Genomic DNA, 27,669 nt, shown 5'->3' with positions numbered 1-27,669 from the left:
GAATGAGAGAAAAAGCGGTTTTCACCTCTCTCTTTCTCTCTCTGTCTTCGTCTTAGCAGCGTTTCTTACCTTTCGCGCCTAGGCGCGACAAGCTCTCGTCGATGATTGATGGTCGTATTTTTACTTCACTAACTAGCTTTCATGGGCTCGGAGAATTCATTATCAAATACTAAATTACCGTTTTCACAATGTTCTGTCTATGCGGTGTGGCCGTATTTTGCACCTCTGCAACGTGCACGCATATATTCTACGCGTGTTTGTAATTAGCAAGTAACGCGTCGTTTTCATGCGAACAACTTCGCATGGTTCTCGTCGGGCAAATTAACGCGGCTCGAAGACTGCGGGAAAAGCTAGTATCGTCAAATTCTTTTTCAAATCGACTCGAAGACGCTGAGAAACGCTGTGTTCTTCCTGTTCGATAAAAAAAAAAGAAAAAACAAAAAAAAAACAAACGTGGTTTGCTTGAGACAAGAACCAGGATTCAAGCTTCAAGGAAGGCCTGCATAGCTGATCTCTGCTCCTTGAATCGGTCGTCCATAAGCTTCGTAACTCAACACTGTAGCCAACGGCCGTTATATTCCGGGGTGGCAAAGTTCTGCATAGTTTTGCCAAACTTCCGTTACCTAATTGTTCCGATATTCGAGCGCCCATGTTACCACCAATGAACAGCTTGAAACTGTACTTGTGGATGAAAATAGCATTCTCTGAATTCTTGTATAATATACATGTGCAGTGACATAGCTAATTGCAGTAAAGAGTGATCGAAAGATTGCGGAAACTGAATGCCGTCCACTTTTCTAAAACTTTGTTTTTACTCCTGGACTGATGCGTGTGAAAACGATAGCTGTAACTCTCTCGGAAAAACGTCGATTCTTCGTTTCAGACCACCTATTAAGAGGACCGTTACAATTTCAACGCGGACACTCACAATCAGACCCTTTGCCGTAGTTTCGAATAGTTGGCAAAGTTTCCAGCTAACCGACTTCAACAATGGTTCCAAAACCTTCGTCACCTCGACTCGCTACCAAATTAACTATTTACAAAGGTGCAGGAAATATCGCTGGAGTCGATAATAGCTCTTCGGGATATAGACAATCTTGAACTTCCTCTATTAGATCGGGTAGAACATTTCCGTCGATCCTCTCCCATCGATCGGGAAATGACGTGAGAAGTTTCCCGGATTCGCAGCCAGATTCAAGGGGCCCAAAGTCCCGGGATTTCCGCGCCACAAGCGGGCCCCAAATTAACTCGTTGCTCCCAAGACCGGCAGACCGGAGTGCGGCGGGTCCGCTGCCGCGAGATAAGCCCCATGGGTGGGCCCTGTGCCCCCCATGCGACCCCGTCAGCTCCCCTATCCTCAGCGCACCTCGGGGACTGCCCCCCACCGTCCGAGTGTCAAGGAAGGGCCCGCGTGGGGCCCATAATGCATGGAGGCCCGCGAGAGGTGGCACAGAGCTCCAGCCGCGTGTGAGAATCCATTCCGCGCGATTTCACAGCACCGACAGGGGGTCCTATTTGTAGTTTTACTCTCTTTCTCTCTCTCTCTCTCTCTCTCTTTTTATTTTTATTATTTTCTTTTTCATCCCTTTTCCATTTCGTTCGACAAACGATCCCGCCGCGGGGTTCGGCTAGGGCACCTCGAGAGCCTGAAATCCTTCGACGTCATGGACTCGGTCCACACAGGGTGTGGTGCCCACCTATGCAGCTCTGATTTTACTCCGAACTAATCACCTGCATGTTGGATTCTCGAGAGAGAGAGAATTCTCACAGTTCGAAAAACCGTCCGAGTCTCTCGACGGTCTGACACCGTGGCTAACAGGATTTCTCAGACTTTTTTTTACGGACTAACCAAGGAGCACCCAATCTGACGTACACGCCTCGAGAGGATCCCAGGGTTACACGTAAATATTTGGAACACGAAGAAGGGAAAAAAGATGAAACCTCTTGGCTGAAGTGCCACGCATCGTGCGACCACACCAGACATTCCGAACTAGTTAAACGAACGTGCGTGATACTCTGGATCATCATCCAGAATTATATGAAAAACCCTAAGAAACGATGACCTGACATATCGTCTGCTTCCGGAAAAGTATCACGTGGATAAAAGTTTTGTATTGCAAAGAATTGGCTCAATATCAAAATCACGTTTTGGTTGATCGAGAAGTGTCGCAGTAGAAAAAGTTTAATCCTTGATTGTCTAACTTGAAAACTCAAAGTTTTATCAAATTATCCGTAAATTCTGAAAAACTGTTCATCGTAACTATCAAAACTATCAAACAGAGAATAGAGGAAAACGCATGTGAACGTGGGGTTGAAACCCATTGTGAGTTCTTCCGTGATCGGAATCGATCGAAGGTGGATCGGCCTCGCACACGCTGTTCGAAATGAATGAAAATCGGCCCTGTATGACGAGGAACTAAGAATCGGGGTTCCGGGGACGCGGGCACATCACGCATGGAAGCGTAATAGTCTAGCAGGCATCGAAATCCAAACCGAGTCGGTGGGTGGAGGCTAGCCTCCGCCTCCTGGCCAATGCGGTTGCCGACTCCCTGGGGGCGCCCGATCCTCCGGGGGTCCCTGATCCCTCTCCTCGCCGAGTAACTCTAAGGACTTGTGCCGTGCTGCCTGCCGGTCTCTCTAGTCACTCCACTAGGCCCCTTCGCCTCCTTAGTCGTCGTTTAACTCGAGACCAGCCAAGACGCGACTACCAACACCGGATTAAACCTTGGCCAAGTCTCACCCACCGGGAATCGCAGGGTGACGAAGTCGATCGTTTGTCGCGGTGTATACACGGCGGATTTAAACATTTCATTTTTCATCTCCGATTCTATTCTCGACAAGTTTTTCCAGTCAGTGCGTGGAGGAAACTTTTATCGACTGTGGTCGCAAAAAAACTGTTTAGTGGAACGAGATGGTACGTCAGTGCTGTGCTGTTGACCGTAAATTGACGCCGTTGACATCGGGCTATTGACAGGTGACGCTTACAGTCTCGAAGTCGAGGCTCAGATCGAGCGACGCCTTCTGCGACGAGGAATCTTAAGATGCTGTTCAAAGGTAATAGCTCCCGGCTCGAACTGCTGATCGGAAAAATACAGGCACACAAGGAATCGCCGTCGCCACCGCAGGACGAAAAATGTCACCCCAAATCCAAAGGTCTGATTTCAAAATTGAAACGCCCTTTGCACCCTCATCGGAAACATTCGTATAGCACCTTCCGAAACCCTCTTCGTATAATTCTTCTCACCCTTTCTGTCCTAGCCTAATTTCTTGCATCTTTTTCCAAACATGCCTGAAAACGATCGGTTTCACCTCAAACACTTTTAATCCGGTCGAAAATAAACTCTATTTCATAAACTTGACAGATTTTAAACCCCTGAACCCTTAACCCTGCTTTTGGCTTCTCCCAAGTCCCGGTGGCGGCGTCTCCCATTTTTTATGGTAAATCTTTCACCTGATCACATTGCATCACACATGTACAATAAGGGGTATTTATATATATATATATAAGTTTTAGGCGAAGTGGCAATGCAGTAAAACTGACCATAACAATCGTTTATTGGTGGCCCGGCTATAAACGATGACCTCTGCTCCACCAATGGCAAGGCGTAAATTAAAAGACTGAAAAGTTTAGTGTATCGCAGTCACTCTCCAGTCATCAACCAGATCTCATAATTCTTTGGGTTCGCGTTGATTTAGCTCTATTATTAAGCGTCGCCTAGGTTTATAAATAGCCTTAGGGAGCTGACAACATGCTCGCGGCATTGGCAGGTCGCGAAAAGAGTTGACGGTGTTAAGTGCTACTATTCTCGCCCCGATGACACACGCCCTGATTGCGCAGGAGGTACTCGTTTCAGTTGATGCGGAAAGTCGTGAACAGATCTAAAACCGTAGAAACATTTTTATTTATACGACCCTCATCGCGTCGCGTCTTTGCGTCACTTTTTAAACTGATCTTTGGCCCTTGGTGGCCGCACAGATTCGAAGCTTAAACTCCAGCGTGTTCCTAACAGTCTTGCGCATTCGCCCAACTGTTGCTGCTCTGCGAATCACGATCTTTGCGCTCTCTCGACAGCAACGTGACTCAGAAGTCGACCTGAAAAATTCTTCTGGGCCAAGGGTATTTCTTTATTTGCAATTACGAGAAACCCATGGAGAGAACACTTTTACACAAATCAAATCATGAGCTTGAAATTCAGGAATCTAGGATAGTAGGTACTAGGCCTGACACGTTTCATGTGTAATCTTTGATCGTACCAAGAGTGGAAATCATAGGAGTCGTGAAATCTGAGAGACACATGATCTGATGGTACTTTATGATTAAGTTATCCGTCCTTCTCAACGTTCGATTAGGTAAATTCCTTCGCGAGACCTTCACGAGCTGACCGTGAGTTAACTTTGAGAAAGAAACGAAATTGATACAATGTTTATAATTATTTGCAGAAGAAGCGAAGAATTTGTGTAACAACGAAAAGAATCATTGAAAATAATGAAGATTCAGACCGTCCGAAATTTGTTCCATGGTCGATTGATTTTTGGTCATTGATACTGATTGTATAAAAATAAGATTACATGTCCTTTGATTCCTGGTCTGAACAAAATAAAAATAGTGATTTCGATCGAATTCCTCACAACCACTACTGATTACCACTGGTTAATGGATCGTCAAAGAAACAAAACTATTTTCAAAATCACCAAATTTGTCAAAGTATACAAATACTGACAATACTCTCGTCGAATTTCCAGCCAACAGCTCGGCGACCGGGTCCGAAGGATCGTAATTAGAATGATCGGCATACTAGTGAGCTAAATTGGCTCTACTTCCTGACTCCTAGAGCTAATGAGTAGTTAAGCGAGCGGACCGAGCTAGGATCTATGTACCTAGCTGAGAGATGAGTAAGTGGTATCAAAGAGGCATCCTCGATTCCGGAGTCGCGTGTCGGTCGTGAGCGCGTGTTGAGTTCGTGTGACTAATGCAAAAGTGGCGCCTAGCGAATTGGGCCCCGTGCGTCGAATAACCCGCGGGTTTGAATTGCCCGCGTGGGCAGAGGATGCGACCCATTTAGTGTCGTCAGCTTGTTTCTGTGTGCTTAATTACCGGCCCGTCATACGTCGTCGCAACGTCAACCGTTCCATGGGTGGCGTTGATTGGCTCGGCAGCCGTCGACAGCGGCTCTCGAGTTTCCAGCTTAATACGCTCAACCCTGGATTCCGTAAAATCTCTTAAATTGACTGGTGGGTGTCGCCTCTCTCTCTCTCTCTCTCTCTCTCTCTCCCTCGCTCGCTCAACGCTCCGCCAACTCGGACAAATGAGGAAACTGCTGCCCACAGTGTCCACATCGTCATTTCCAGGTTGGCCGGAGGTATGCGAGTGGTTTATCAACGCGGTACGTATGTAATGCATCTTCACATCTTCGTGCAATTTTGAGATCGGCATATCTCGTCTTCGTAAGAAAATCCTCGGCGTAGAGCTCATCGGTTTATCGCCAGGTCAGTGAAGAGCTTCCGCGGCCGGTTTGTCGATCTCTTCGATTCAAATCAACGGCGTTTCGCTGCAGGTTTCGGTGGCAAGTATATTCACTATACGTAGGTACAGCGTGCTTATCGCCGTCGATCAGAGTCCGTTTACTGATTCATGCTTTGGCGTAGAGATATAATACCGTGAAACCGTTTTTTTCTTCCTCTTTATACTGCTATACTAGCAGCTTATCGTTTCATCCTCAAAATCGTAGGTAGTTAAGTACAAGCGAGCCTAGATAACGGTATTTGTATAACGTGAAATACGCGTCTCACCAAAGAGGATGAATAAGCAAACGAGGGAAAAAGATATCCGAGGAAAACGGGAGGGGGGGGGGGGGAGGGTCAAAGATCATCGAGCTGACGGTCAGCCAAGAGTTTCTGGCCACATATTAGTACGATGTCGCACGATTGTTATTAAAATTAATTCCTTCTCTCGACGCGACTTTACGGTGTAGGGAATCTGGCAAAAGTGGAAGAAACGACATTTCCGCAAGTTGGCTTAACTCCAAGGATCACTTCTCGCCTGAAGTCCTGTTACCATCGCTGCGCGGACAAACTATTCGCCGCGTATTCCACGCCAGTATATGTATACATACATATGTGTATAACGTACGAGTCTTGGCCCAGGTTACACCTCAGATAATGGTACAGGTTTTACCGCGGTTTGTTGTCACGAATGCGTAGTGAGCTGACTGCTATAAGGACGTAACTAGGCGGGGTGGTGAGGTACTTGCGGAGTTCGTAAGGTCAAGAGAACTCGTCGTTGGGTTTACCTTTTAACTTCGCTTCGCCTTGGCTCGCCTTGGACGGCTTTTTATTCGTCTGGTTATAGCCCCGCCGATGTTATATGTGCCTTGCTTAGATGTATGTTTAATGTATATATATATAACACGAAATTGGCCCACTTTGCGTTGAGGTTGGGGTACCGCTTGACCTTAGACTCAATTTATAACAATCCGGCTGCGAAGATATCTCTTCTCCTATGCTGGCCACCCACCCTCCTCCTCCATCGACCCCTGCGAGTTTCTGCCTGGCCAAAGAAGCCAACACAAATGCCTCGCTCCCAGCTCGTTCGTCATCATTATCTCGTCATTTCTCACCCAATTCGCGAATCCATTTCTTCGCACTTTCTGCCTAACATGTAAACTCGCCCCACGTCATCAGGCGATTCATCAAGGCGGGGGGTGGCAGGGATTTGACATTCTTAAACGTCGACTTGGACAAGAAGAAGAAATGGTTTTTATCCTCTTGCTGCGCGTGGTTTTCGACAACGTGAAATCGAATTCATTGCTCAATGAGAGGACTAGAGATCACCCGTACAAGATGAAAACCTTCACAAACAAAAAGAAGGTTGTCGCGTTATTCGACTCGCATAAGTCACTTCGTGACGCTTCTAACGAATATCTCTATCTCTGTGCCGACCCAAAAACCAACAATAAGATAATAAAATTGCAACATATGTCTCGTTTAGTCGCGTATAGAACGTATGCAAATCTGAACCAGTTATTCCCCGTGAAGTAAGATCGCATATCTACGTTTCATTCCAGTTCGCCTCCCGGCTCGTTTCTCCCGAATTACAAAACGCATATATACCTAATGCCAACTTACCTACATGCGTCGACTTTTTTTTTTTTTTTCCTTTTTTTTATCTTATTTTTCTCCTATTTCATAAACGGTGTCATTTTCGTGCGCACGCGGGGGTCTCGTGGCGAGCTTGCGTCATCCCCGTCATCCTCTCACCCTCGTCGCATTAAAAATGGACGTCGGTGTGAAATTGCTTGATCGTTTCCCCTATATTCTCGGATCAATATGTACGTCCCTGCGTTCCTGCGCCGTGGAAATAATCGTAGGTTTCTTCCTTTTAAATTTTTCAGAAGCTTTGGGAACCGGAAGTTCGTCCTGGCACAGCGAAGATGGTGGTCCGGTGTCGAGGAGGGGTGGCGACACGCCATCTTCTTGCGCTACACCAACCTCGGCGAGTTTCCCCTCGGAACCGGAAGCGGAAGGTGAAAACGGGCCGCACGCCGACCTGAACAACCCCGCGGCTCCTTATCCATGCCAATTTTGCGACAGATCATTTCCCAGGCTGAGCTACTTGAAGAAGCACGAACAGGTAAGCGTTTCCTCTCGAAAAAAAAAAAACGAAAATTGCCCAAAAGACCCGCGAGGATATGGGAGAACTCGCGAGGTTTCATACTCGGGTCGCGTAATTTTGCGGTTTGACCGACTCTCTCAAGCTGCAATTCAAACCGCAGTATATGAAGAACCGCTACGGCAAGGCGAGTCGCTCTTTAACAGGAACAGCGACGTGGGTTGAAACCGCGCGAAATTGAGAGACGTTGAAGGATCAGAGAGTGCGGAACCCGAATTACCTGCATGTCGCGGACAAAACGCCCGTTTTTGGCCAAGCTGTTCGCGCCGCATGGAAATTCCTATCCTTTGTTTCTGCTCTGCATGTCGAGACCATTAGCCACGCTTCCGCGTGTCCTAAGCCGGGGTCATCTTTGGGTCAAAATCTGGATTGTCCTGTAACAGGTTGCGCCACTCGCTTAGACGCATACAGATGTTGTGTCTATACGTCGTTACATACCTACGGGTACCTACATGTAACGCGTTCCTCTCCGCAGGTGCCGTTCGACTCTGTACTCACCTCACGCGGAAACCTGTTTTTTCTTCCTTACTTTTTTACAAGCAAAAGGGGGAAAAGATCTAGAAACTTTTGTTGCTCCGCACAATCGTGTGACAACATAAAATACCGTTTATAAATTTGGGAAATTCAACTTGACGGAGTCTAATGGTTTTGATGGACCGTGTAAGGCTCTACGCAAAATTCAATTCGGTACGTCATTGTGGCAATTGTTCTACCCAACGAAATTTGCAATCGGTTAAAACGGTGAACTGAGATACGAAGTTCGTTCTTTTTACGATCTTGGAATAGCCTGCAGTAAGAAAAACGCGAATTTGTAATGACGAAGAATATTTTTCGAGTCCGAATTGAACGTTGCATATTTGAGATTGAAAAATCGAATCAATTAATGACACAACGGTTATTGGCTGTATCGAAGAATGTTCAATTATTTGGACTACGTACAGCAAGAAACACGTGATCGTAGTGTCATGACGTAGCTGCGGAATGCTAGAGAAGCAGAAGAACGAGGAGTAAAACGAAGTGAAAATCGTGGAAAGAAGCGAGGTTTATGTCGCGTACAAAGAAGCCGCCCCGGCTTCTCACGTCTTCAGTTATCTCATATATATGCTCCATGATTTTGAACTTAACTCAAGTTTAACAATAAGATCAAGTTGCGTTTCCTTGACCGAGTCGCAGCGGCGGCGGCGGCGGCGGTGCTCCGGCCCTCGCGACAAAGGATCTTCTTATCACAACCTCCGATCTGCCTCCAGGGTGACACCAAGACTCGAAAACACTTGATATCTTAACCGTGAACTTGTCGCCGCATCGCGACCGCCGTCGTGTTCCGCGTTCAAAGAGCCGCTGTCCGTCCGACGCAACCTCCAAAAACTTTCCTCAAACTGCACTTTTTTTTATTACATTGTGAAAATTTTTCGTATTATTCAACTCTTGCAAAAACGCGGGACAGTGCATAGATAGAAAAATTTAATGAGCTAGCAGCCACAATTAGCAATCAAACGTTCCTCGTAGATCTTGATATTCGAAACTCTCACTGATTAGAATGACTGGTAATCAGTGATTCTTTCAAAAATCAAGACCTCGAACAATTCAAGGTTCGCATGTTTGAAATTTCGATATATCGGTCATTCGAAATATTCATTCTTCCAAGTCTTGAACCCCACCCGTAGTAAAGTCCGTATATAAAAATTTCGCGAAATACTTCAAACTCCCGATACTTGTATAGAATTCCAAGGATAAAACTGAAGTCCATTTTTCCATTTCCAAAAAGTTTTAACACGCTTGGCTGCTAGCTTCAGCTTTATATCTGTAGATACCTACTATATATATATATATAATATTTCATTACCAACACCGCATAGCCATAAGATACAGGCAGGTAACTCCGCACTTAATAATCCGGATGAGGTATATAAGCTTGAGATTTGAGGATCGTTTGCCCTAATTATCAATTAGGCGAGTTTCATACGGCGACCACAAGCCGAGCTACGCAACGTAATCGTTACGTTTCGGCGTTCCGTACGCCGCTCATACCTGTGTGCATGTCCCCTATAGCTTATACCCGCGGAGTTAACGAACTTGTTAAAAAGTCGCGGTGTACCCTGAGCAACGGGTCTGGCACCACGCCGAAGAGGCCCAGGATTCAACTTATCTCGCTCACCGACCATCACTAATGTCTCGACGATATAGGTACTTGATACGGGGTCAGCCCCCCACGCCAGGCGAGCTTTAATGTCGCCGTTGGTTATGCCTTTTACCTTCTGTCTATATTGCAAGTTTATACCTGTATATTGTGTATAAGGTAAGTATTACTTTTGGGCCAGTGTAATCGTCACGCCGCTTCTCGTTAGGAGATTGTTAATCCATTTCGCCCGAACTAATACCCTTTAAGTCTCCAATTAAATCGAACGACCGCGCAGAAATAATGCTGCGATCATTACATCGAAGCTCATTGTCAGTTCTCGGGTATAACAATGTAGATATAGATCGGAAGTCAAGATCGATGCACCTTGACTTCCGGGACGTCTTCGATATCGTTTACCAGTCAAATGAAAGATTTGCAATATTTTTATAGATCGTTAATGCGATCGTTTACTCGAAGGATAATGTAGACATCTTCTTCATCGTCTGGCAAAACCGTCAAGTATACATACATGAACCGAACTTCGTTGACCCTTCTATGACCTAACTTTGGTTTTCTGCACTTCTTGTGGACTTTTACTTAAAATGGATAATGAATTTCGCGTCACTGTTTGTTTCAGAGTCACGGTGATCAGATGCCCTACAAGTGTAGCTGGTGCGCTAGGTTGTTTAAACATAAAAGAAGCAGAGATCGACACGTGAAATTGCACACCGGCGACCGGAGATATCGATGCACGCACTGCGAGGCCGCCTTCTCCAGAAGGTAAGTTCCTAATTATACCTCCCATACCCGCGTGCACAACAGTCCTCGATACCTTCACACGCGATCAATTAGCTGAAGATCGGCGCGAAGAATAACTTTGTATAAAACATGTGTTTAAGATAGAAGATTAATTGTCTTTCAATGCATTCGTTGCACGAAATTTACAGGCGTTGATTAACTCGCGGAGAAATTTTACAGTCTTTCGCGGTAAGATTGGATACGTAAATAGGTACGGAATCACTGTACCAGGAAATGAATGCACACAGGGATTAAGCTCCTTACATTTAACTAGGATCGAGATGAATATACACCGTGGTAATAGTTTCATTGAAACTCAATGAAACTTTCTAAGCCATCAAAATGATATAAAATAAATCACTTTACCGTCGCGAGTTGTAATTATTTATCTCGTATTTCGTTGGCGCAGGATAGGAAAACGCGATAAGTTATAAAAGGATACGTACGTACCACCTCCCACGCGTATTTATGCCTTAATACGTTAAAACGTGCAAGGTGTCCAGCTGCTGAGGTATTACATAACGGGGTAGGGAAAAAAATCGTGTCACGAAAAAGATTAATGGTCGATATTAAGTAATAATGCGTTTGCGAATCGAGGGTGGAAAAATCAGGGAAGGAATATCTGTGGGGGGTCCAGGAAATCAAATGGCAAAGCAAAATCAATGACAACAAATTGTTGGTTCAATATTTTTATTACATGTGTGTAAATAACTTGGGGGTAGATTGGGATCAGGATATAGTATCAATGACCCAGAGAATACAGTTCTTCGTACTTTTCATATTTTTCTGATTTAACTTTTTCAATTCAATGCACTTCGAAGGATTTTGCATAGAGTTATCGGAGTGTAGTAACGGTTGGAGTCACTTTCTTCTCAATTAACCTGAAGCGATCACATCTCAGTGAATCACATGATTGGCTGAAATTCAGCCCAGCTCCAAAAAAGTGACGTCCTGCTTCAACAGTGAATTCCTAAAATGTGAAAAAATTATCGGATATTTAGGAAATTCTTTTTATTTATTCAGAATTGGTTTCGAGCAGCAAAAAAAAAAAAAAAAAAAAAAAAAAACTATGAAAGTCTATTCCTCAACTCTACGGGGAGTTTGACAAATGTTTGGGGTGAAATTCACCCGGAGTGACTGATTAGGGTTAAATATCGTATATTATTGTTCACTCCGGCAAGTGGTCCATCCATAAACGTGTACATTAAGGCACGATTCCCGCAGACGAGTTGCAAGAAGGTCGTTGACCAGGTTCGCGTTCGGGGTCGCGGAGGTTGTCCTGGAGGAAGCCTCCCCGCGAGGGTTCGTTCGTTTGACCAACGCGACGCCCTGCGTACCACAACCTATTGCCGCTGCGCCGGTGTAACGGCGATAATTCAAAATCGGAGAAAAGTGAGGTTAGCCCCGCTTCCCTCCGGGGGTGACAAATGAATAACGATAACACGGTGACCGCGGGGCTACGCGCATTAGTCAGGCTTATTTCTCTCGCGCATGCCAGCGAGCCCATGCCATAAGCGACCCTCTCGTCCTCCACCTCGGTCCTCGAGCTCATCTCCGTCTTCCTTTTTGACTAGCTTCGGTACTCTCCTCTCCTCTCCTCTCCTGCATCCCGGAATCACCCGCGACTATCCCTTCCACGAAAGTTCCTCGTTTCTTGGCCCTCTAAGCGCTTCGGGCGCGCGCCCGTATTCCATTGAAATGCCAAGCCGCGGGGTATGCGAGTGTTGTAGACACGCAAGTGGCCAAGAAAGCGCCGCTTCGGTTCGTCGTGTTGGAAAAGTACTCATAACCTCATTGCCTCGCGCTCAAAGTTTAGCGCGTGCGTTCTACGCCGTGTCCTATGTCTGTCTATGCGCGCGCACACATAACCTCTGTGTACTCATATGTACCGTATATACCCATATTTTCTCTACAAATGTGCGTTATACGATTGCGTATATAAATGTATTACTGCCGTGTGACGGCCCAGCGGCAGTGCCGCGTATAGGAGGTGGGTAGGTGTTGCGGGACAACAGGTAGAACATTAGTCAAGTGTCTCCGTCCTCTGACTCCCTGCATACGTTTTTCTCTCCTGCCCCTCTACTTCCAACTTCTTCTTCTGGCATCCAACGTCGAGGCGCGGGGCCTCGTGTCTTACGAGACCAATGAAGGCGCGGTTGCGACCTGTGGATACGTATCAAGTTCGGAAAAAGGTTGTTAAGTCAGTCGTCGTCAGGTCTGAATATATTCCAGGCTATTTTTCGGCTCACATTTCTTACATAAATTTTTTCGGTTATCGAACTTTTCGACGTTATTTTCACCGGTTCAACGGTCCCGCGGCTGATTAGGTCCACGTCACGAGACTCTGACCAATCAGGAATCGCGACAGTGGTTCTCATGCTATAGAAACTATAATGCAGAAAATGTTATCGCAATGTCTCAGCGTATATCTGTTCACATTCTATTCGGATAGGTATGTTTCTGGTCAATTTTTATTAAACCGGCGGACATATTCGATTTCGTAGTGATATACGAGAATTGTTTGTTTTCGAATAACGAACCACTACATCAAAACACATTGAAAGTTTTTATTTTTTGCTAGACTAGTTCAAATATCCGATAAATTAGAAATCTTATCTAGTCTGATAATAATCTAACCTGTCTAAAGTGCGATCAATATGACGTCATCTTATTCGACTCGATCAGATCACAGATTCACTTTCGTTCACCCTTGCAGAATCTTCATTATCCTGATGAAAAAAAAGCACTCTTTGCGTCCGCCATTTTTAAAGCTTTCCGTTGCATCCCGGTCCTAACCGCCCACTAACTCTCGGAGCTGTCATCCTCTTGGACAATCGTGCTTTGAAATCTCCTCGCGCTTACGTCTCTATTCGTCCGTCGCAGACCTCGGCTTGGGTGGACCCAACAAAAGGGTAGAGAGCCTCAGGGGTTCTCATAACGGGGATTGGAAACGGGCGGTTTCTGTTGCTGTAATCGTCTACGAGCCGAAGTTGAGTGATCGGTAATCGATTCTAGTTTCAGATCGGTAGACACATGTAATGATACCGATTCGTCTTTGATCATTCGAGCCATTATACTACACGTATCGCGTATTGGTGTATAAGTAGAGGCATATAATTCGAACGTGTTCCAATATAATGTTTTGTCAAGCAGATCGTGAGAGTCAATTTCCAATACAATCGATACCTGAAAATATATTATAACCTACTCGGATCGTTTCTCATTCTCCGGCCTTTCTATACACGCGAATCGGATTACTCCTAATTAGATTAGCCTCGCACCATTTAACCCGCTGACTTCGACAACCGGCCTACCGCCGTTATCGCCGTTAGCGGATCCCTCCGATCGAGATATTTGGGGATTACAAAAACCAAACTTCTTTACAGCTGCGCATTCGTTCCCGTGAGTATCGAACGAGGTTCAATCGAATCCAATTATCTACAGAAAGAACACATTGCACGATAAATACCCCAATTTTCAAATCGCGTAAGCCTCAAATTATACCTAATTTTCAGGAAAGATGATTTTTTTTATTTCACGAGTTATAAGAAGAGAAATATTGAAGCTAGAGTGATCGGGATTAATTTCATTGTTTTCTTGAGTTCCGAAAGTATTAAAAAATGGTCGAGTAATGAAAGCTTCGACGTGTTTCCTTTCCCTCCACGAGGCACAACACGTGGGTGGTGTTACATCGAGCTATCATCTTTCAACTTATAATGATTCGAAGCAGAGATAAGCATTTAGAAGTGTTGCGTAATAATGGTACAACATCCCAGTTAAACCATACTGATCATTCTCCGAATTCAATTAAAACTTGTACGAGATATATATTATGTTTACTTAACGAATTAGTGATTTGATTAATAATGTTCTATGTAATTCGTGTGTAGTGATTAAGTGAAAAAAATGTCCGATTAATTTTTACCTTGGTCATTCAATTCTACTTTGTACGCGAGACGGTCAAGAAAAGGAAGGAAGAAACAAAAACGAGGAAAAATAATTGATTCCTGAAATATAAACGACATTATATAAAAGTTGGTAACTTAATTTTTCATACTATAATTTGCTGGCTTGCCTGAATTATTAATGTAAATTTAATTTTCTTACGACACGCCGACATTCTTTACTTGACTTTCATCCATTCCCTGAAGGCAATAACCTTTACGCCTCTTTAATAATTGCATTCTTTTTGCTAAATTATACCTGGACGATAACTGGCCATAGACGCACGTATTTACAGTAAAAATATTTGTTTACAAGTCTGCGGTATCTTGAAATAATGAGAAAAAGAAGAAAAAGAAGAAGCCTGAAATGAAAAAAAAAAAAAAAAAAAATTAATAACCGCGTGTGTGTACCTCGGTGATTAATTAGCATGATCAATTAACGGCGAGACACCTTACGGCGTGTCAAACTTATGCGTTGAGCCGATAGATCATCGAGTGCCTCGTATAGCTTTTCATATACGCCTAAAAGAAACGGCAACAATTTAAACCGCGAAAGGATATTTTTCAAGTACACAACGATTTGGTATAGACTTTACTTTACGCATGACTCGACATCGTCGGCGACGTTAAACTTTGGTCTCGTACTTTTTATTATACGGAAGATTTAGCGCGATATTCTCGATACTCATAGCCGAGTCTCACGCTTGATCGTCCGTCCGGAGGTTTTTGGTTCCCTACCGATCTCTTTATTCGAGGTGGAAAATAAACGATATAGAATTAAAAGGAAGTCTTGAAGGAGGCGACGAGGGTGTTGGTAACTCGGTTCGACGTACATACCTTATACCTATACATATAGGTACGTCTCTTCTCCGTAAATCGTGGGAACCTCGCTGCGTTTCTCTCGATATCCGACTGCAGGTTCGTCACAGGGCGAACTCATTGTCAGTAGCGTTTCAATTTCATTCCTCCGAGGACGACGACGTAGTGTAAGCTATATGCAGTTCTTCGCCTTCCGCTCGAGTCTTCGGTATCATTATTCTCCGATTGGTACCGAACCTATCACCGAGTCTCGTCTACGTGAGACGACGCGATTCTTGGGTCCCTGCAGGGGTAAACCATAAACGAACGCTTCACTTTCACGCACGTGAATCAATTAACGATTTTCTTTTGTTTTTCCCCCACCATTTCTACCGCGGTACAAATCCGACTTGCGTGTAACGACGAACGGTTGTTTGTCCTTCTTTTTCCCTCGTCGACCGCAGAAATCAAGCCTAATCATTGTGGATATACAAACAGTCCGTCCAAACTGATTTTCCACGTTTTCCTATAGGCGACATGGGAATCGAAACGGTGCGGGTTCCTTAACCGCGATGAAAATAAGGCCCAAAGGAGCAGTCGGTCGCGCATGCACCCCTGGTCGCATTCACTCTAGCGTTGAATGGCTTTGTAGGGGAGCAAAAAGCCCGAGCCCCTTTAGAAATCAGTGGGGTCCCCATACGCCACGGTCCCGCGTTCTCCGGCCGAAGAAGAACGATCGAGCCGCTGACGGGAGAACACGTGAGAGACTTCCTCCTTCTTCGAAGATATCGCGGGCGGGCGCTCGAGTGACCGTTGGAGGGGGAGGGGGAGGAGAAAAAAAGGAGAAGTTTCGTTTCAGCTGATCTAAAAAGTTGATGAAGACTTCTCCTCCGAGAAGCGGGTACCCCGGTTGACCCCGCTCTTCACGCCCCCATGTCAATTAAAATCCCCCATAGCTCTCGCATGCGTGGTATACTGTATACATAAAGTAGACGACATCGAGACGAGAGGATCTGTTTTTTTTCATCCTTATTCATTTTTTATCTGTATTCTTCTTTCAGCGACCACCTGAAGATTCACATGAAAACGCACGACACCCAGAAACCGTATCAATGCACCGCCTGCTCCCGTGGCTACAACACGGCGGCTGCTTTGACGTCCCACATGCAGTCGCACAAAAAGCACCATCACGGCGTTACGCAGAACTCGAAATTGGACTCCGATTTTGGACGGAGAAGCGTCTCCTCCCACAGTACGGCCTCACCCCCCGTACCAAACTCACCCTCGCCGAGCTTGAACCTCACTTTGGCATCCAGGAATCAGGGGAAGGGCTCACCTGTGGTTCCCAGCGCTTCGAACACCCCGGTTCTCCACTCTCCGTTGAAGCTGGCCTGCATGTACTGCACCAGAGACTCCTTCACGAGTATGCAGCAGCTCCAGATGCACGTCCACGCTATGCATCGAGCTATCCTGAGCGGAGATCACCGGACGATGCCGTCGCCGGGTCAGGTTTCGGAGGTCTCGAGCCTCTCGAGGGACCGAATATTCGACGTGCAGGATAAAGCGTTCAAGGAACAGGACAAGAAGCTATCGGACGAGAGACAGGACAAGGCATCGGAGGGCGGTAACAGCCTCTGCGTAAAGACGGAGTACTTCGACAACAGCGGCTTCTCCTGTGGCCAGTGCACGATGAAGTTTTCGAGTCTTGGGACCCTCAGGGACCATCTGATATCCATTCATCGGGTCGACGGGTTCGGGGCAACGCTGATGTGTCCGCTGTGCGGAATACCCTGCGTCTCGGCCGCCGCCTACGCCGAGCACTACGTACTCCAGCACTGCGATGACCGGAGGATCAACTACGCGGAGAACTCGGACTACGCCGACCTCAAGACGACCTCCAGGAACACCCTCAAGGCCGATGCTCTCGGATACGGCACCAACAAATCGTCCAGGGATTCGGAGAGAGCCGTTAAACCGAGCGGCAGGGAATCCGCCGAATCGAAACTGGTCGCCAACGGAAATTACGAACCGAAAGATCAGCCTGCTGACCTGACCAACAAACATGGAAGATCGGCCGAGGCCTATTCAGCTGGAACTCTGCTCTGTGGACAGTGCGGCGCTGCTTTGAAGGACTTCGAGTCATTCCGAGAGCATCTGGCGAGGCATTTACAGGCCGACCACCGCAAGGAGGTCGCCAAAAACCCGTGCCCGAAGTGCGATGCCTCCTTCCAGGACCGCGAAGAGATGCTGGGGCACCTTACCAAGCACTTTCTTGGCCAGGTGACGAAGGAGTACGCCTGCGGTGTCTGCAAGAAGTTTTATCCTCATCCCGACCTGCTTCAGAGGCACCTGCTCGACTCCCACGCGCACCATCTGTACCGATGTGCACTCTGCCGGGACACCTTTGACTCCAGGGTCGCGATCCAGGTCCACTTCGCGGTGAAGCACAGCCAGGAGTGTCGCGTGTATCGGTGCAGCGTCTGCCCGACAACGAACAACGAGAATTCACCCGGCAACTCACCCGGGGGTGGAAGCAGGAACTTGTTTAGAAGCGAGGCGGAAATGGCGAGCCACGTGCGAGCCGTTCACGCACCTCCGGTCGCCATGGCCGAGAGTCCGATGATGCCCAGGAGTCCGGTGGCCACGCCAGGTACTCTGGGGGCCAACCTGCGGTGCGTTTTCTGCGGCGTTTGCTGCGGATCGGATTTAGAGCTTCAGCTGCACCTGGCGAACCACTCGGCGAGTCTATATCGGTGCCCGATATGCCGGGAGGGTTTCGCCGTCGAGTTTCTCCTCGACAAGCACATGCAGTCGCACCACCTCGGTGGACTGCCGACCGGGCAGACAACCCCGCGGGAAAACGGGCGAGTTGGCAACCCCAGGTCGACTCACGGGACGGAGGACTCTGTGGGCCGGGTTCAGAAGAGAGGAAGATCTCCGGCTAACAGCAACAACAACTCGGTCAGCCAGAGGGACAACAACAACAAGAGAACCAATTACGGGAGCAACGTGGCTCAGCATTGCGAGCTCTGCGAACGGGGCGAGTTTGCCAACGACGCCGAGCTTCAGGCCCACAAAAAACTCGCCCACACGCCGCCCAAGGCCCAGAACAAGTCCCTCGCCACGCTCAGTCTGACTTGCGCCTACTGCGGTGAGGTTTGTAGATCCAGGAGCGAGCTCGAGACTCACACCAGGGTTCAGCACGCCTCGAACGAGCCGGGGGGTCGGCACAAGTGCAACATATGCGACGAGGTGTGTCCCTCCGGATCCACCCTCGCCGAACACAAGCTACAGAAACACTGCAAGATATTACTCAGCGACACGTGCGTAGTATGCCGTGGTGTGCTCAACTCGGAGAACCAGTTTCTTGAACATGTTCAACGCCACAGCATCGAGAATGTCGACCCCCAGCAGAGGGTCGATAACTCCTTACCTCATCTTCCGTCGCCCTGCGTTATCTGTCGACAGACGCTTATCACCGATCTGGAATGTCGCCTGCACGCCAGGTATGTCGAATTCTATTTTGCGACTTGTTGTTATCGAGACTTGACACCCTTCAGATCCACCATTGTATAATTTATACATTTGGGCTTCGGGCGTTGATTTTTTGATTATTGTTTTCACACATTTTTTTTATAGTCTCGGGCAGCCTATCCACTATATGTATTAAATCATCAAATTTAATTTGCATGTTTTCTAAACATCTGTAATTTTTTTCTCCTCCTGACAAGAGATGATGTAAATACGCTAAAAAGTCAAAATGAATCCTCATCAGGGTTATCAAATTTTCTAATGAAAAAATAATACTTTAATCATTAAATTTAATTTTGCAATGGAAATTTTTTTTAGATTAAAAAATAAAAATTCATTATTAATAAATGCCAATGCATTGAAAAATTTGATGCATTATTTACAACTTTGATTGCCAGGTACCACCTGAGGGCGAGTAGTTCGCAAAATTCGAGTCCAAACCTGAGTCGAAAATCGCCAAATCCGAGCTGTTGTATTTGCCTGCGAGAATCACCCGCGGAGGACGTCGTAAGCCTGCCTTCGAACCCGGTGAGTGGAGGGAGCCAATCCTTGCAGGTCTGTAAATCGTGCTACGTGAGGCACACTCAAGGCTTACCAATCCTCCACTCACCCTACGAGCACGTTCGCCACGGAGCGGCAAAAGACGACCGCACCTGGGACCAGGTCAAATGGGAATCAAAAATCAACACCAAGGATTTCGCGAGGGTTCAGGAGCCCACGGTTAACCCCTCGGACGAAGAGGTCCGGAGGTGCGAGGACTGCGGCGTCAAATTCGAAGCCCCGGAGGAGCTGGAAGCCCATAGGACTCAGGAACACCCGCAGCGCGAAGAAAGTCAGCCGAAAACTTATACCTGCATTCAGTGCCAGGTGAGTGATCCAGTCCTCTCGACGATGATTAAACCGGGCTGTAAAACAGCTTGAAGCGAAAGATGGACTTTCTCGACTTTTGAGGTCGACTAATCTAGAACCTTTTCTCGCAGATCTCCTTCGCGACGGAAGCTGAAATCCAAAAACACGTGAGAAAGGAACACCTGGAATCGACCGGAAAACCCTGTACCGACGCCCTCAGGTGTCACCTTTGCCTGACCGAGGCGTCCAGTCCGCTTCAGCTCCAAGCCCACCTCATCGAGCACACTTTCGCCGGATGCGCAGCCCTCAGCTGTTACATTTGCCAGGCTCTTTTCACGGCTCCGGCAGGTTTGCAGGTATGTACTTATCGGTCCTCGATATTTCTCGAGGGTTAAAACTCCGCGGAGAACTTTCCGGAGGCTTGTCCGAGCGTCTCTCACGTTTGATTGTGTTCTCGTTTTGCTCCCGACAGAACCACATGCTGCAGCAGCACGGACTCGGCGCCCGTCCATACGACTGCAACTTGTGCAGTCTCAAGTTCTTCTTCCGAGCCGAGCTCGACCATCACGTAATTACGTCGCACCGTTCCGGGGGGTCGGTGTCACCGGGTGATCACCAGCCGACTTCGAGCGCGGTTACGATAAGGAATCTTGATGGTGATAACAAGGAGACCGAGCAGAGGAAGTCCCACGAGGTCAGGGTGAAAGATGAGATGGTAGTCGGCGAGGAGGAAGACGTTAACGTTGACGAGCAGGAGGACGAGGAGGCGAGAGATCGGGGACAGGCTCGAGATCAAGATCAAGACGGAGAGGAGCGAGGAGAACAAGAAGTGATAAAGGCGAAAGTGACCGCGCAAGACGAGCCGGAAGGATCAGTGGAGAAAAACGATTCGTGATTCGATAGAATTAAAAAGTAGAAATGAGAAAAAGAATAACTAAATGATTCGCCAATCAATTAGTCCCCTGTAAATCAATCGGGAAATTTCATAAAAATTTGGTTTCGTCGCATCTGTAATGGGAAAAGCTAAAAGCACGACTTGGCTAAACAGTGTGAATTTATTTATTTTCGCGTTTCTTTTTATCTTTACTCGATTGCCACGAATGAGTAGAAAGATCGATTATTATATGGAGAAAGTGAAACACAAAATTCAGCGATCATTTTCTGCTACATTCAAATGTACAATAAACTTTTCAATCTGCAGCAGCGGAAAGTCGAAGCTATGATTCGCGATTGTACGTACAGAGTAATAAAAGTTTTACGTGCACATAATTCGTTCTTGATCGTGGCGCATTGATTGTTTATTTGTTAGCAATTATTATAATTATTACTATCATCATTATGATTAATATCTATTATATATTTGCAAATTAAAAGTTGTACTATGTTCTTTCCGACAAGCTATTGCATTCAAACCAATATTCTGTCGACGAGTGAAATCGGGCGAGAAAATGTTGAAAGCTGATAAATAAATAGCTACTTATAGAGATAATATATATATATATATATATATATACGAAAAAAAATTGTAAATAATTTTTCAACCCAACAAATATAAGCGAAACGTAAAATACATATATATATATACATACAAATGTTAAAGGTAAGCTTATACCCGTTAAATTTGACTATAAAATAGCATAGCATAATCTTTTTGACGTTAAATTTTTCATTATTTATCGCTGTCTTGGATACAATATATGTATATTTAAGTGTGATAGTTTTTCTCCTTCTAAATATATTATTACATTATATTTTATCATATTATATTATATCTGTTGAACGTTAATTTTATAATGCAACGATATTTTCCGACTAATCAATCACTTTGCCCTTGAACGAAATGATATCGAATTTTTCGCATTACCTGCTATACGGCTGATTCGTTTCATCATGACTTCCAAATTAATCGTTGACTACATTCCAGTTGAAATTATCATTTCCATTATTATGTTTGTTAGGTGTGGTTATTATCGTAGTGATGTATAGGTACCTATATTTAATATTATTTCAATCCTATTAATAGGTATGAAAAATTCATTTGTTAATTTTCCTATTGAAAATAATACTATAACGATAGAAAAAAGAAAAGCAAAAAAAAGATACGTACAATATACATACAAACGATGCATACAAAAGTATTCCTCTGATATAACGATGCAAAAACTCACATAAAAACACAACCGCCACGAATTACTATATAATTATTTATGATAATGATAAAAACGTTAATACGGTTTCCTATTGTAAATACGTTGAAGTTTTTAGTTAACCTCGACGCTACGTCGGTACTAATTTATTCCTAATACGAATACTAATAATGATAACAATAATACTAATAATAACAGTAATAAAATATGGTATTACTACGATGTAGGTAAAATGAATGAAATTTGTCGAAAAACAAAAAAAGTTAATAGAAAAATGAACAAGAAAAAAAAAAAAAAAAGAATCGCAATAACCTGTCCACTAGTATTAGCACAATCGGTATAAAATAATTCTGTACGAAATAAATTATTGTTCTAAATCCCATCTCTATCACATTATCCCTGGCAGCGCATTGACCATAAAGCTAATCCTGCTGCACAGCCGCAGGAGGAGGATTAAAATGTGTTTTAGTGCTAACACTAAAATGCGGATTAATTTCAGCGATTAAGCGGTGGCCCCGGTATCACTTTCCTATAAATTCAAGCCTATATGGTTGGTGGTTCGTAGGAATTGGATGTAATATTGGTGTCTTGTATTATTATGATATGTATAACCAGCACGATGCATGAGCACGTGATTTTGATTCTGATCTGTTAACCGCGTAACTACATCATTTTTTTGAATTCCAATTTATTTTTCACCGTTCCGCTGTATGAGAGAACACTGTAGGCAACGTCGTGCCTCGCGGTCATCTTTTATTTATACCGCCTTGTCTCCTGAAATGAGGGAGCACACCCTTGGGGTATAATCCACCCGGAGTAGCCCGCTTGGAATCGTAAGGGTGGCTTCCTCGGGATCCCCCCTTTCGCTTTCGCGACTGAGATACGCCCTTCCTTCCCTTCCTTCTTTTGCATTTCCTTCGAAAAGCTTATATTTTTATTACAATACGAGACTGCAGCATCGGTACGTGTGTAATACTAACACCCTGCACATATGTGCTATAGGTACGACATATTTCTTTGGCAATTTATGCGGGACTTGTCTTCTTATAAAAATTAAATGATCCCAGCTGGTTCTGTGAGAGTTTTTTTTTCCGAAATTCATTCCACATCGCAGGCTATATCTCAATTGTAAGTTTATTTATTGAATTGCAATCGGATGGTTAGAGAAAGTTAGAGTACCACGTAAACGCAGAACGAGAACCACGTTCGATAATTCATAAAATAGAATAATCGTTAGTAAGCGCGATTAATGTTATAATTGTCAGTCGTGATATTGTTAGTGCGTTTAGTTTATTTTTATTAATGTTTGTTATAGCGTGACAATTCGAATATCGATATTTTTTTAATATATCTATTACTATATATTATTGCCGACACCCCTACGTGTCTTTTCCTTTCATTTTTCTCTATTCCTCTTTCTGACTCTATTCCTATTTATTTAATTGTATTTAACAGTTCCTCTTATCTATTGTATACCTTCAGTAGTGAATCTCATTATGTTACTTTCCGGAAATTGAAGATTACACGTTTGGTGTTGACTTTTGAAAGTTTGCCGCTGTTAAAAAAAAAAAAAAAAAAAAAACAATCCATTTTTGTTATGAAATCCCGTGTACAAAATGACTTAAAGAATTTTCCCGAGAAAATAGAAAACGACAAACCTGGTTGAATATCTTATTATTACCGAACAATGGTGAATAATGAAGACTGTTAAAGACGGTTATCTTAATGAGTGTCTTATGGATTGCGTCTCAAACGGCTCCCGTCGATGAAGAAGTTACATGTCCGCAGAGTTCTGATCACGAATACTTGGCTAAAGATAACCGTCTTTAAATTCTCTCGTTAATATGTTGATACCGGAATTTCTACTTGTGCAAATTTTTCAAATATTCCCGCTGTTTCGGATAATCTCCGTGTGGCGTGAACCGATGGCGAGTCGAGTCGAATCGAAATCCGAAATCAAATCGGAATCGAATATCGAGGGCAGATCCAATATGGCAGCTCCCTTAGAGTCCTAGTCTTACATTGACTCGGGAAGCGTGAACACGTGCTAGTATCTTGTGCGGAATAAATTAAGTTCTAATCGCAAATAATGGGTAAACAAAAACGTGAAAGGCGCAAGCCTCACAAGAAAAATCCTACCGGACTTCCCAATGTCGAAGATCTCGACAAAGAAGAAGAGGAACTTGACGAGGAGGACAAAGATGCGGCATTGCAGCGGATGATTGATCAGGTAAAAATTAAGCTAAGCTTTTGTTTTGCGTTCAGGAATCGTCATAATGCTCTCGCAAATTCCGCGTTTTCATGAATACTTTGCTTTTACTCGCCGCTAGCTGTGTGAAAGCGATTTTTCGAGCAGACTTGCCCAGTTTGAGGTTATGTACATACTAGAAATACTCCTAACCTGACATAACCTAACATGCGATTTTATTTTCACAAAATAAAATGCTGAATATCGAAGTAAAACAGTGTTATACGATCTGATGCCCTCAATATTTAGTTTCCGATATTTTTGTTGTGCTTACTTCCACTAAACTATGTTTAGTTTCGAAACGTCAATCTTAGAGGTTCTCAAAACCTCGGAGTGCCATTTGGCGACTCGAATAATTTTATAAGCTGATCTGAAAAATTCTCTATAAGAACTGATATAATTTCAGTTGGAATCCCCAAATATAGAAGAAAAATTATCTGGCCTACAAACATTAGAGTCAATGTGTACCAATGCAGAGATGGCTATGCAAGCCGCCAAGGGAGGTGTAGCAAGGATAGCGGCTCCGTTGCTGGTAGATGAAAACAACTTGGTACGAGCCGCTAGCGCCAGCGCCTTGCGTAACATAGCCAACAACGGAGGCGAAGATGCATGCAATATGCTGCTAGATCACGATATTATGACACCATTGGCCGCGTTGCTGCAGAGAGTAAGTCGCTGTTTCAACAAGAAATTTCTTTCCCGTAGATGTAGAAGTAGATTTACAAAATAGAGATTTTTTGGACATAGTTTATGGCTATCTTATCCTTAATTTCATTTACTAGTGTTATAAATATCTCAGAATTTCCGTGCGCAGTCTGAAAGCTCCCTGAGGAGCAATTCGCTAACTTATGTGAATAGCTTAAATCCTCTCTAAAATTTTGGGTAATACCTTTCTATTTAGCAATTATTCTATGAATATGAGCCTCCTGGGAATAGCTTAGCTTAGACGGGAACATTACCAACCCAAATATTCCAAGTATAAATCTAGATTGTTTACATTCCGAAACTTGACTTTATGAGCTGTTTTATAATCAGAATTTTTTTTAAGAATGTTTTCTTTCAGTATTGTGATTTTTAAAAATCTCAATTTCCTTATTTTTTCTCAGTTAAATACTTTTGACTCAATAATAATAACTACGTCTACTACGATATAAACTTGATCTAAATGATTCGCAAATGTTTTGTCGATTGAGTTAAATTCAAATGAGTTGATGTACAAACCGATTGAAATTTTATGCTTGTATTAAAACAAATATAATTTTTTCAAACAGCATTATACATCCTGGCAACCAAAGCCCAAAGAAAAGGGGAAAATAGATGATGAAAAAGAAACTTTCATTCAAGCCATAACTCTGCTCTGGACTTTGTGTGAGAATGATGAGCACGCTATAAAGTATTCCAACGAAGGTCACCTCATATCGATTCTGATAAAATGCTTGGACATTTCTCTTCACAGTTTGGACGTCAATATAATAGCTGCTCAATGCATGTTGACTTTATCCGAAGATAATCCACTGGCTATAAGTGAATTGAAAAAATACGAAGGACCTTTGCTCAGCTTGTTAAAACTGAAAACTGACAAAGAATCCGACTTGTCTAATGTCATGCTTCTCAAAACTCTGTCTGGCGGTCTTTTGATGAATATCAACAACTCTGAAGGCACCTCAGCGATTGTCTCTTGCCAAGTAGCGACAGCGCTCGCCGAAACTCTGGCATTCGATCATAGAAAATTATTGAACAGCGTTACTTCGACGCTCCCTCTAGATACAAATAGTTTGAACGTTAAATCTGAGAAGAAATTGAACGATATTAAGAAGTACTTGACAGCGCAGCAGCAGGCGTTAGAAATCTTGGCCAATTTATGCTCTGAGGACCCGCAGGAAGACATGGATTCTGATTTGGATGATTCAGATCCAGCCGAGGAAGAGAATGATTTCATCGACGACGATGTTATGTCTATGGATAAATTCCACATTTCTACACTGCCGATAGAATTGACGGAAGTTTTTGCCAGTCTTAAAATAGTCGATATAGTTTGGGCGAAAACGATTTTACTTCCGGAAAACGTCAGGCAAATATTGTTCGAAAATCCTGAAAGCAAAACGGTTCTGAAACAGGCCCACGTTCTCAGGTGCAGATCATTTTTGTGCCTTAACAACTTAATTTCTACCTTGGATATTGACGGATTAGGTGGAGTGGAAAATTTATACAGGTGATTCCTTGCCTTTTGACTTTTAGTGCATTTTAAATCTTGAATCGAATGAATTGCTTGAATTTCTTTTGAATATTTCTAATCCCCTGAAACGAATTTTGCAGGATGTGGGTAGAAATCGGAAATGTAGTCTTCAAAGAGGCCGATCAAAACGATATTGCACTCTTAGAATCAGCGACAGCTGCAATGAGAGCAGCGTTGCAAAAATTGGTCGAAGTACGAGCTAACGTCTTCAGCCAGTTAAGCATGTTCGACATTCAGGTAATGTTGAACGGGGAACAACAGTGTCCAAATCCCAACGTCAGAGTGAACTTGGTTCGAATTGTCGGTAATCTTGCCTTGGTTTTCACCAACACGAACACAGCTAACTGCCGAGAACTAGTCAAGGTTTGTTTCGTCAAAAATAACAAATTCGTTTATGCTAAACTGAAATGTTGGAGCAAACATCTGATTTCTTCTTCTACTTTTTCTTTTTCAGCATCTTTCTATATTTCTGCTCGATGCATGTGCGAAGGAACCAGAGGTGTGGGTAATTGCCGAATGTTTAGACGCCATAATGGATATCTTTTCGGAAGATGAGACGAACGAAGTGGCTGCTGAAATCGAATTGGTCGATAAACTGCGACCCTTGGTCCAGATCTTGAACAACAAGGTAAGAAATTTATTTCATCAGTTCATTTAAACCTGCTGTATTTCATGTTAAAAAATCGTGACCAGCGTGCGGGTAAATTGCAAAAACGTTTATCTATAAATCGCTGAAAATTCCGTCAGTTAAAACTTGATAATTCTTTTACTCTAGATTCGTCAGCAGAAAAAACGGCTGGGTGATAACTTCTACGTCGTGTCAACCGTGAAAACTAATCTTAATAGATTCGTAAAGTATAAGGGAGCTCAACTGGCAAAACTCAAATGAATTTTCACAGCTAGTTAAGCGTACCTACTAATATACATAGATTTTTTTAGATCTAAATTTTACTTTTTCTTCTCGAATGTACATACTGACTTATATTGAAGAATATAAACGTATATTGCGGTTGATAGTAAGTTGATGATGAAAATTGAACGTTGAATACGACGGTTCTTGAAAAATTATTGTGATTATATCTAATCGAATGTTTAATTTTTGGAACTTCGGTGATGTAAAGAGACGGTTTTTTACGCCGCGTAAAGAATAAAATATACGGGAGGTTATAAATAATAGTACCTATGTTTAGGAAATTAAATAGCTGTTTTTTTTCTCTATATTTTCTGTTTAATATTATTTATCAATAAATAATGAAAATGATAATTTTAGATATATATATATATAAATATATATATACATATGTATATATATGTATATACATATATATTT

General features: G+C 43.9%; 2 protein-coding genes across 4 annotated transcripts in view; both read left to right on the top strand.

Annotated features, from left to right (window-relative positions):
* The window catches only part of LOC124415956 (zinc finger protein 423 homolog), a 77,041-nt gene extending 56,417 nt beyond the window's left edge, over nucleotides 1-20,624 (top strand). Inside the window, exons 1-7 of one of the 3 annotated variants that reach the window (XM_046896713.1) lie at nucleotides 2,882-3,054; nucleotides 7,392-7,630; nucleotides 10,426-10,568; nucleotides 16,390-18,834; nucleotides 19,258-19,726; nucleotides 19,840-20,064; nucleotides 20,181-20,624. In XM_046896713.1, the coding sequence (XP_046752669.1) occupies nucleotides 3,042-3,054; nucleotides 7,392-7,630; nucleotides 10,426-10,568; nucleotides 16,390-18,834; nucleotides 19,258-19,726; nucleotides 19,840-20,064; nucleotides 20,181-20,603 (3,957 nt within the window). In that variant the 5' untranslated portion in view covers nucleotides 2,882-3,041 and the 3' untranslated portion in view covers nucleotides 20,604-20,624. Of the gene's footprint in view, nucleotides 1-2,881; nucleotides 3,154-7,391; nucleotides 7,631-10,425; nucleotides 10,569-16,389; nucleotides 18,835-19,257; nucleotides 19,727-19,839; nucleotides 20,065-20,180 lie in introns of those variants that run through there. The other 2 variants (XM_046896711.1, XM_046896710.1) reach the window with 2 other exon arrangements.
* A 3,233-nt stretch (nucleotides 20,625-23,857) lies between these two features.
* On the top strand, nucleotides 23,858-27,575 carry LOC124416341 (HEAT repeat-containing protein 3). Its single transcript, XM_046897300.1, has 6 exons — nucleotides 23,858-24,085; nucleotides 24,510-24,770; nucleotides 25,375-26,315; nucleotides 26,420-26,702; nucleotides 26,794-26,967; nucleotides 27,115-27,575. Exons 1-6 carry the CDS (start codon nucleotides 23,945-23,947, stop codon nucleotides 27,226-27,228), a joined length of 1,914 nt encoding a protein of 637 aa, XP_046753256.1. The 5' UTR covers nucleotides 23,858-23,944; the 3' UTR covers nucleotides 27,229-27,575.
* The last annotated feature ends 94 nt before the right edge of the window (nucleotides 27,576-27,669 follow it).

Source organism: Diprion similis, chromosome 2, assembly GCF_021155765.1.
Source record: "Diprion similis isolate iyDipSimi1 chromosome 2, iyDipSimi1.1, whole genome shotgun sequence".
NCBI classification, from domain to species: Eukaryota; Metazoa; Arthropoda; class Insecta; order Hymenoptera; family Diprionidae; genus Diprion; species Diprion similis.
This window is presented reverse-complemented; position numbering and strand designations above follow the sequence as displayed.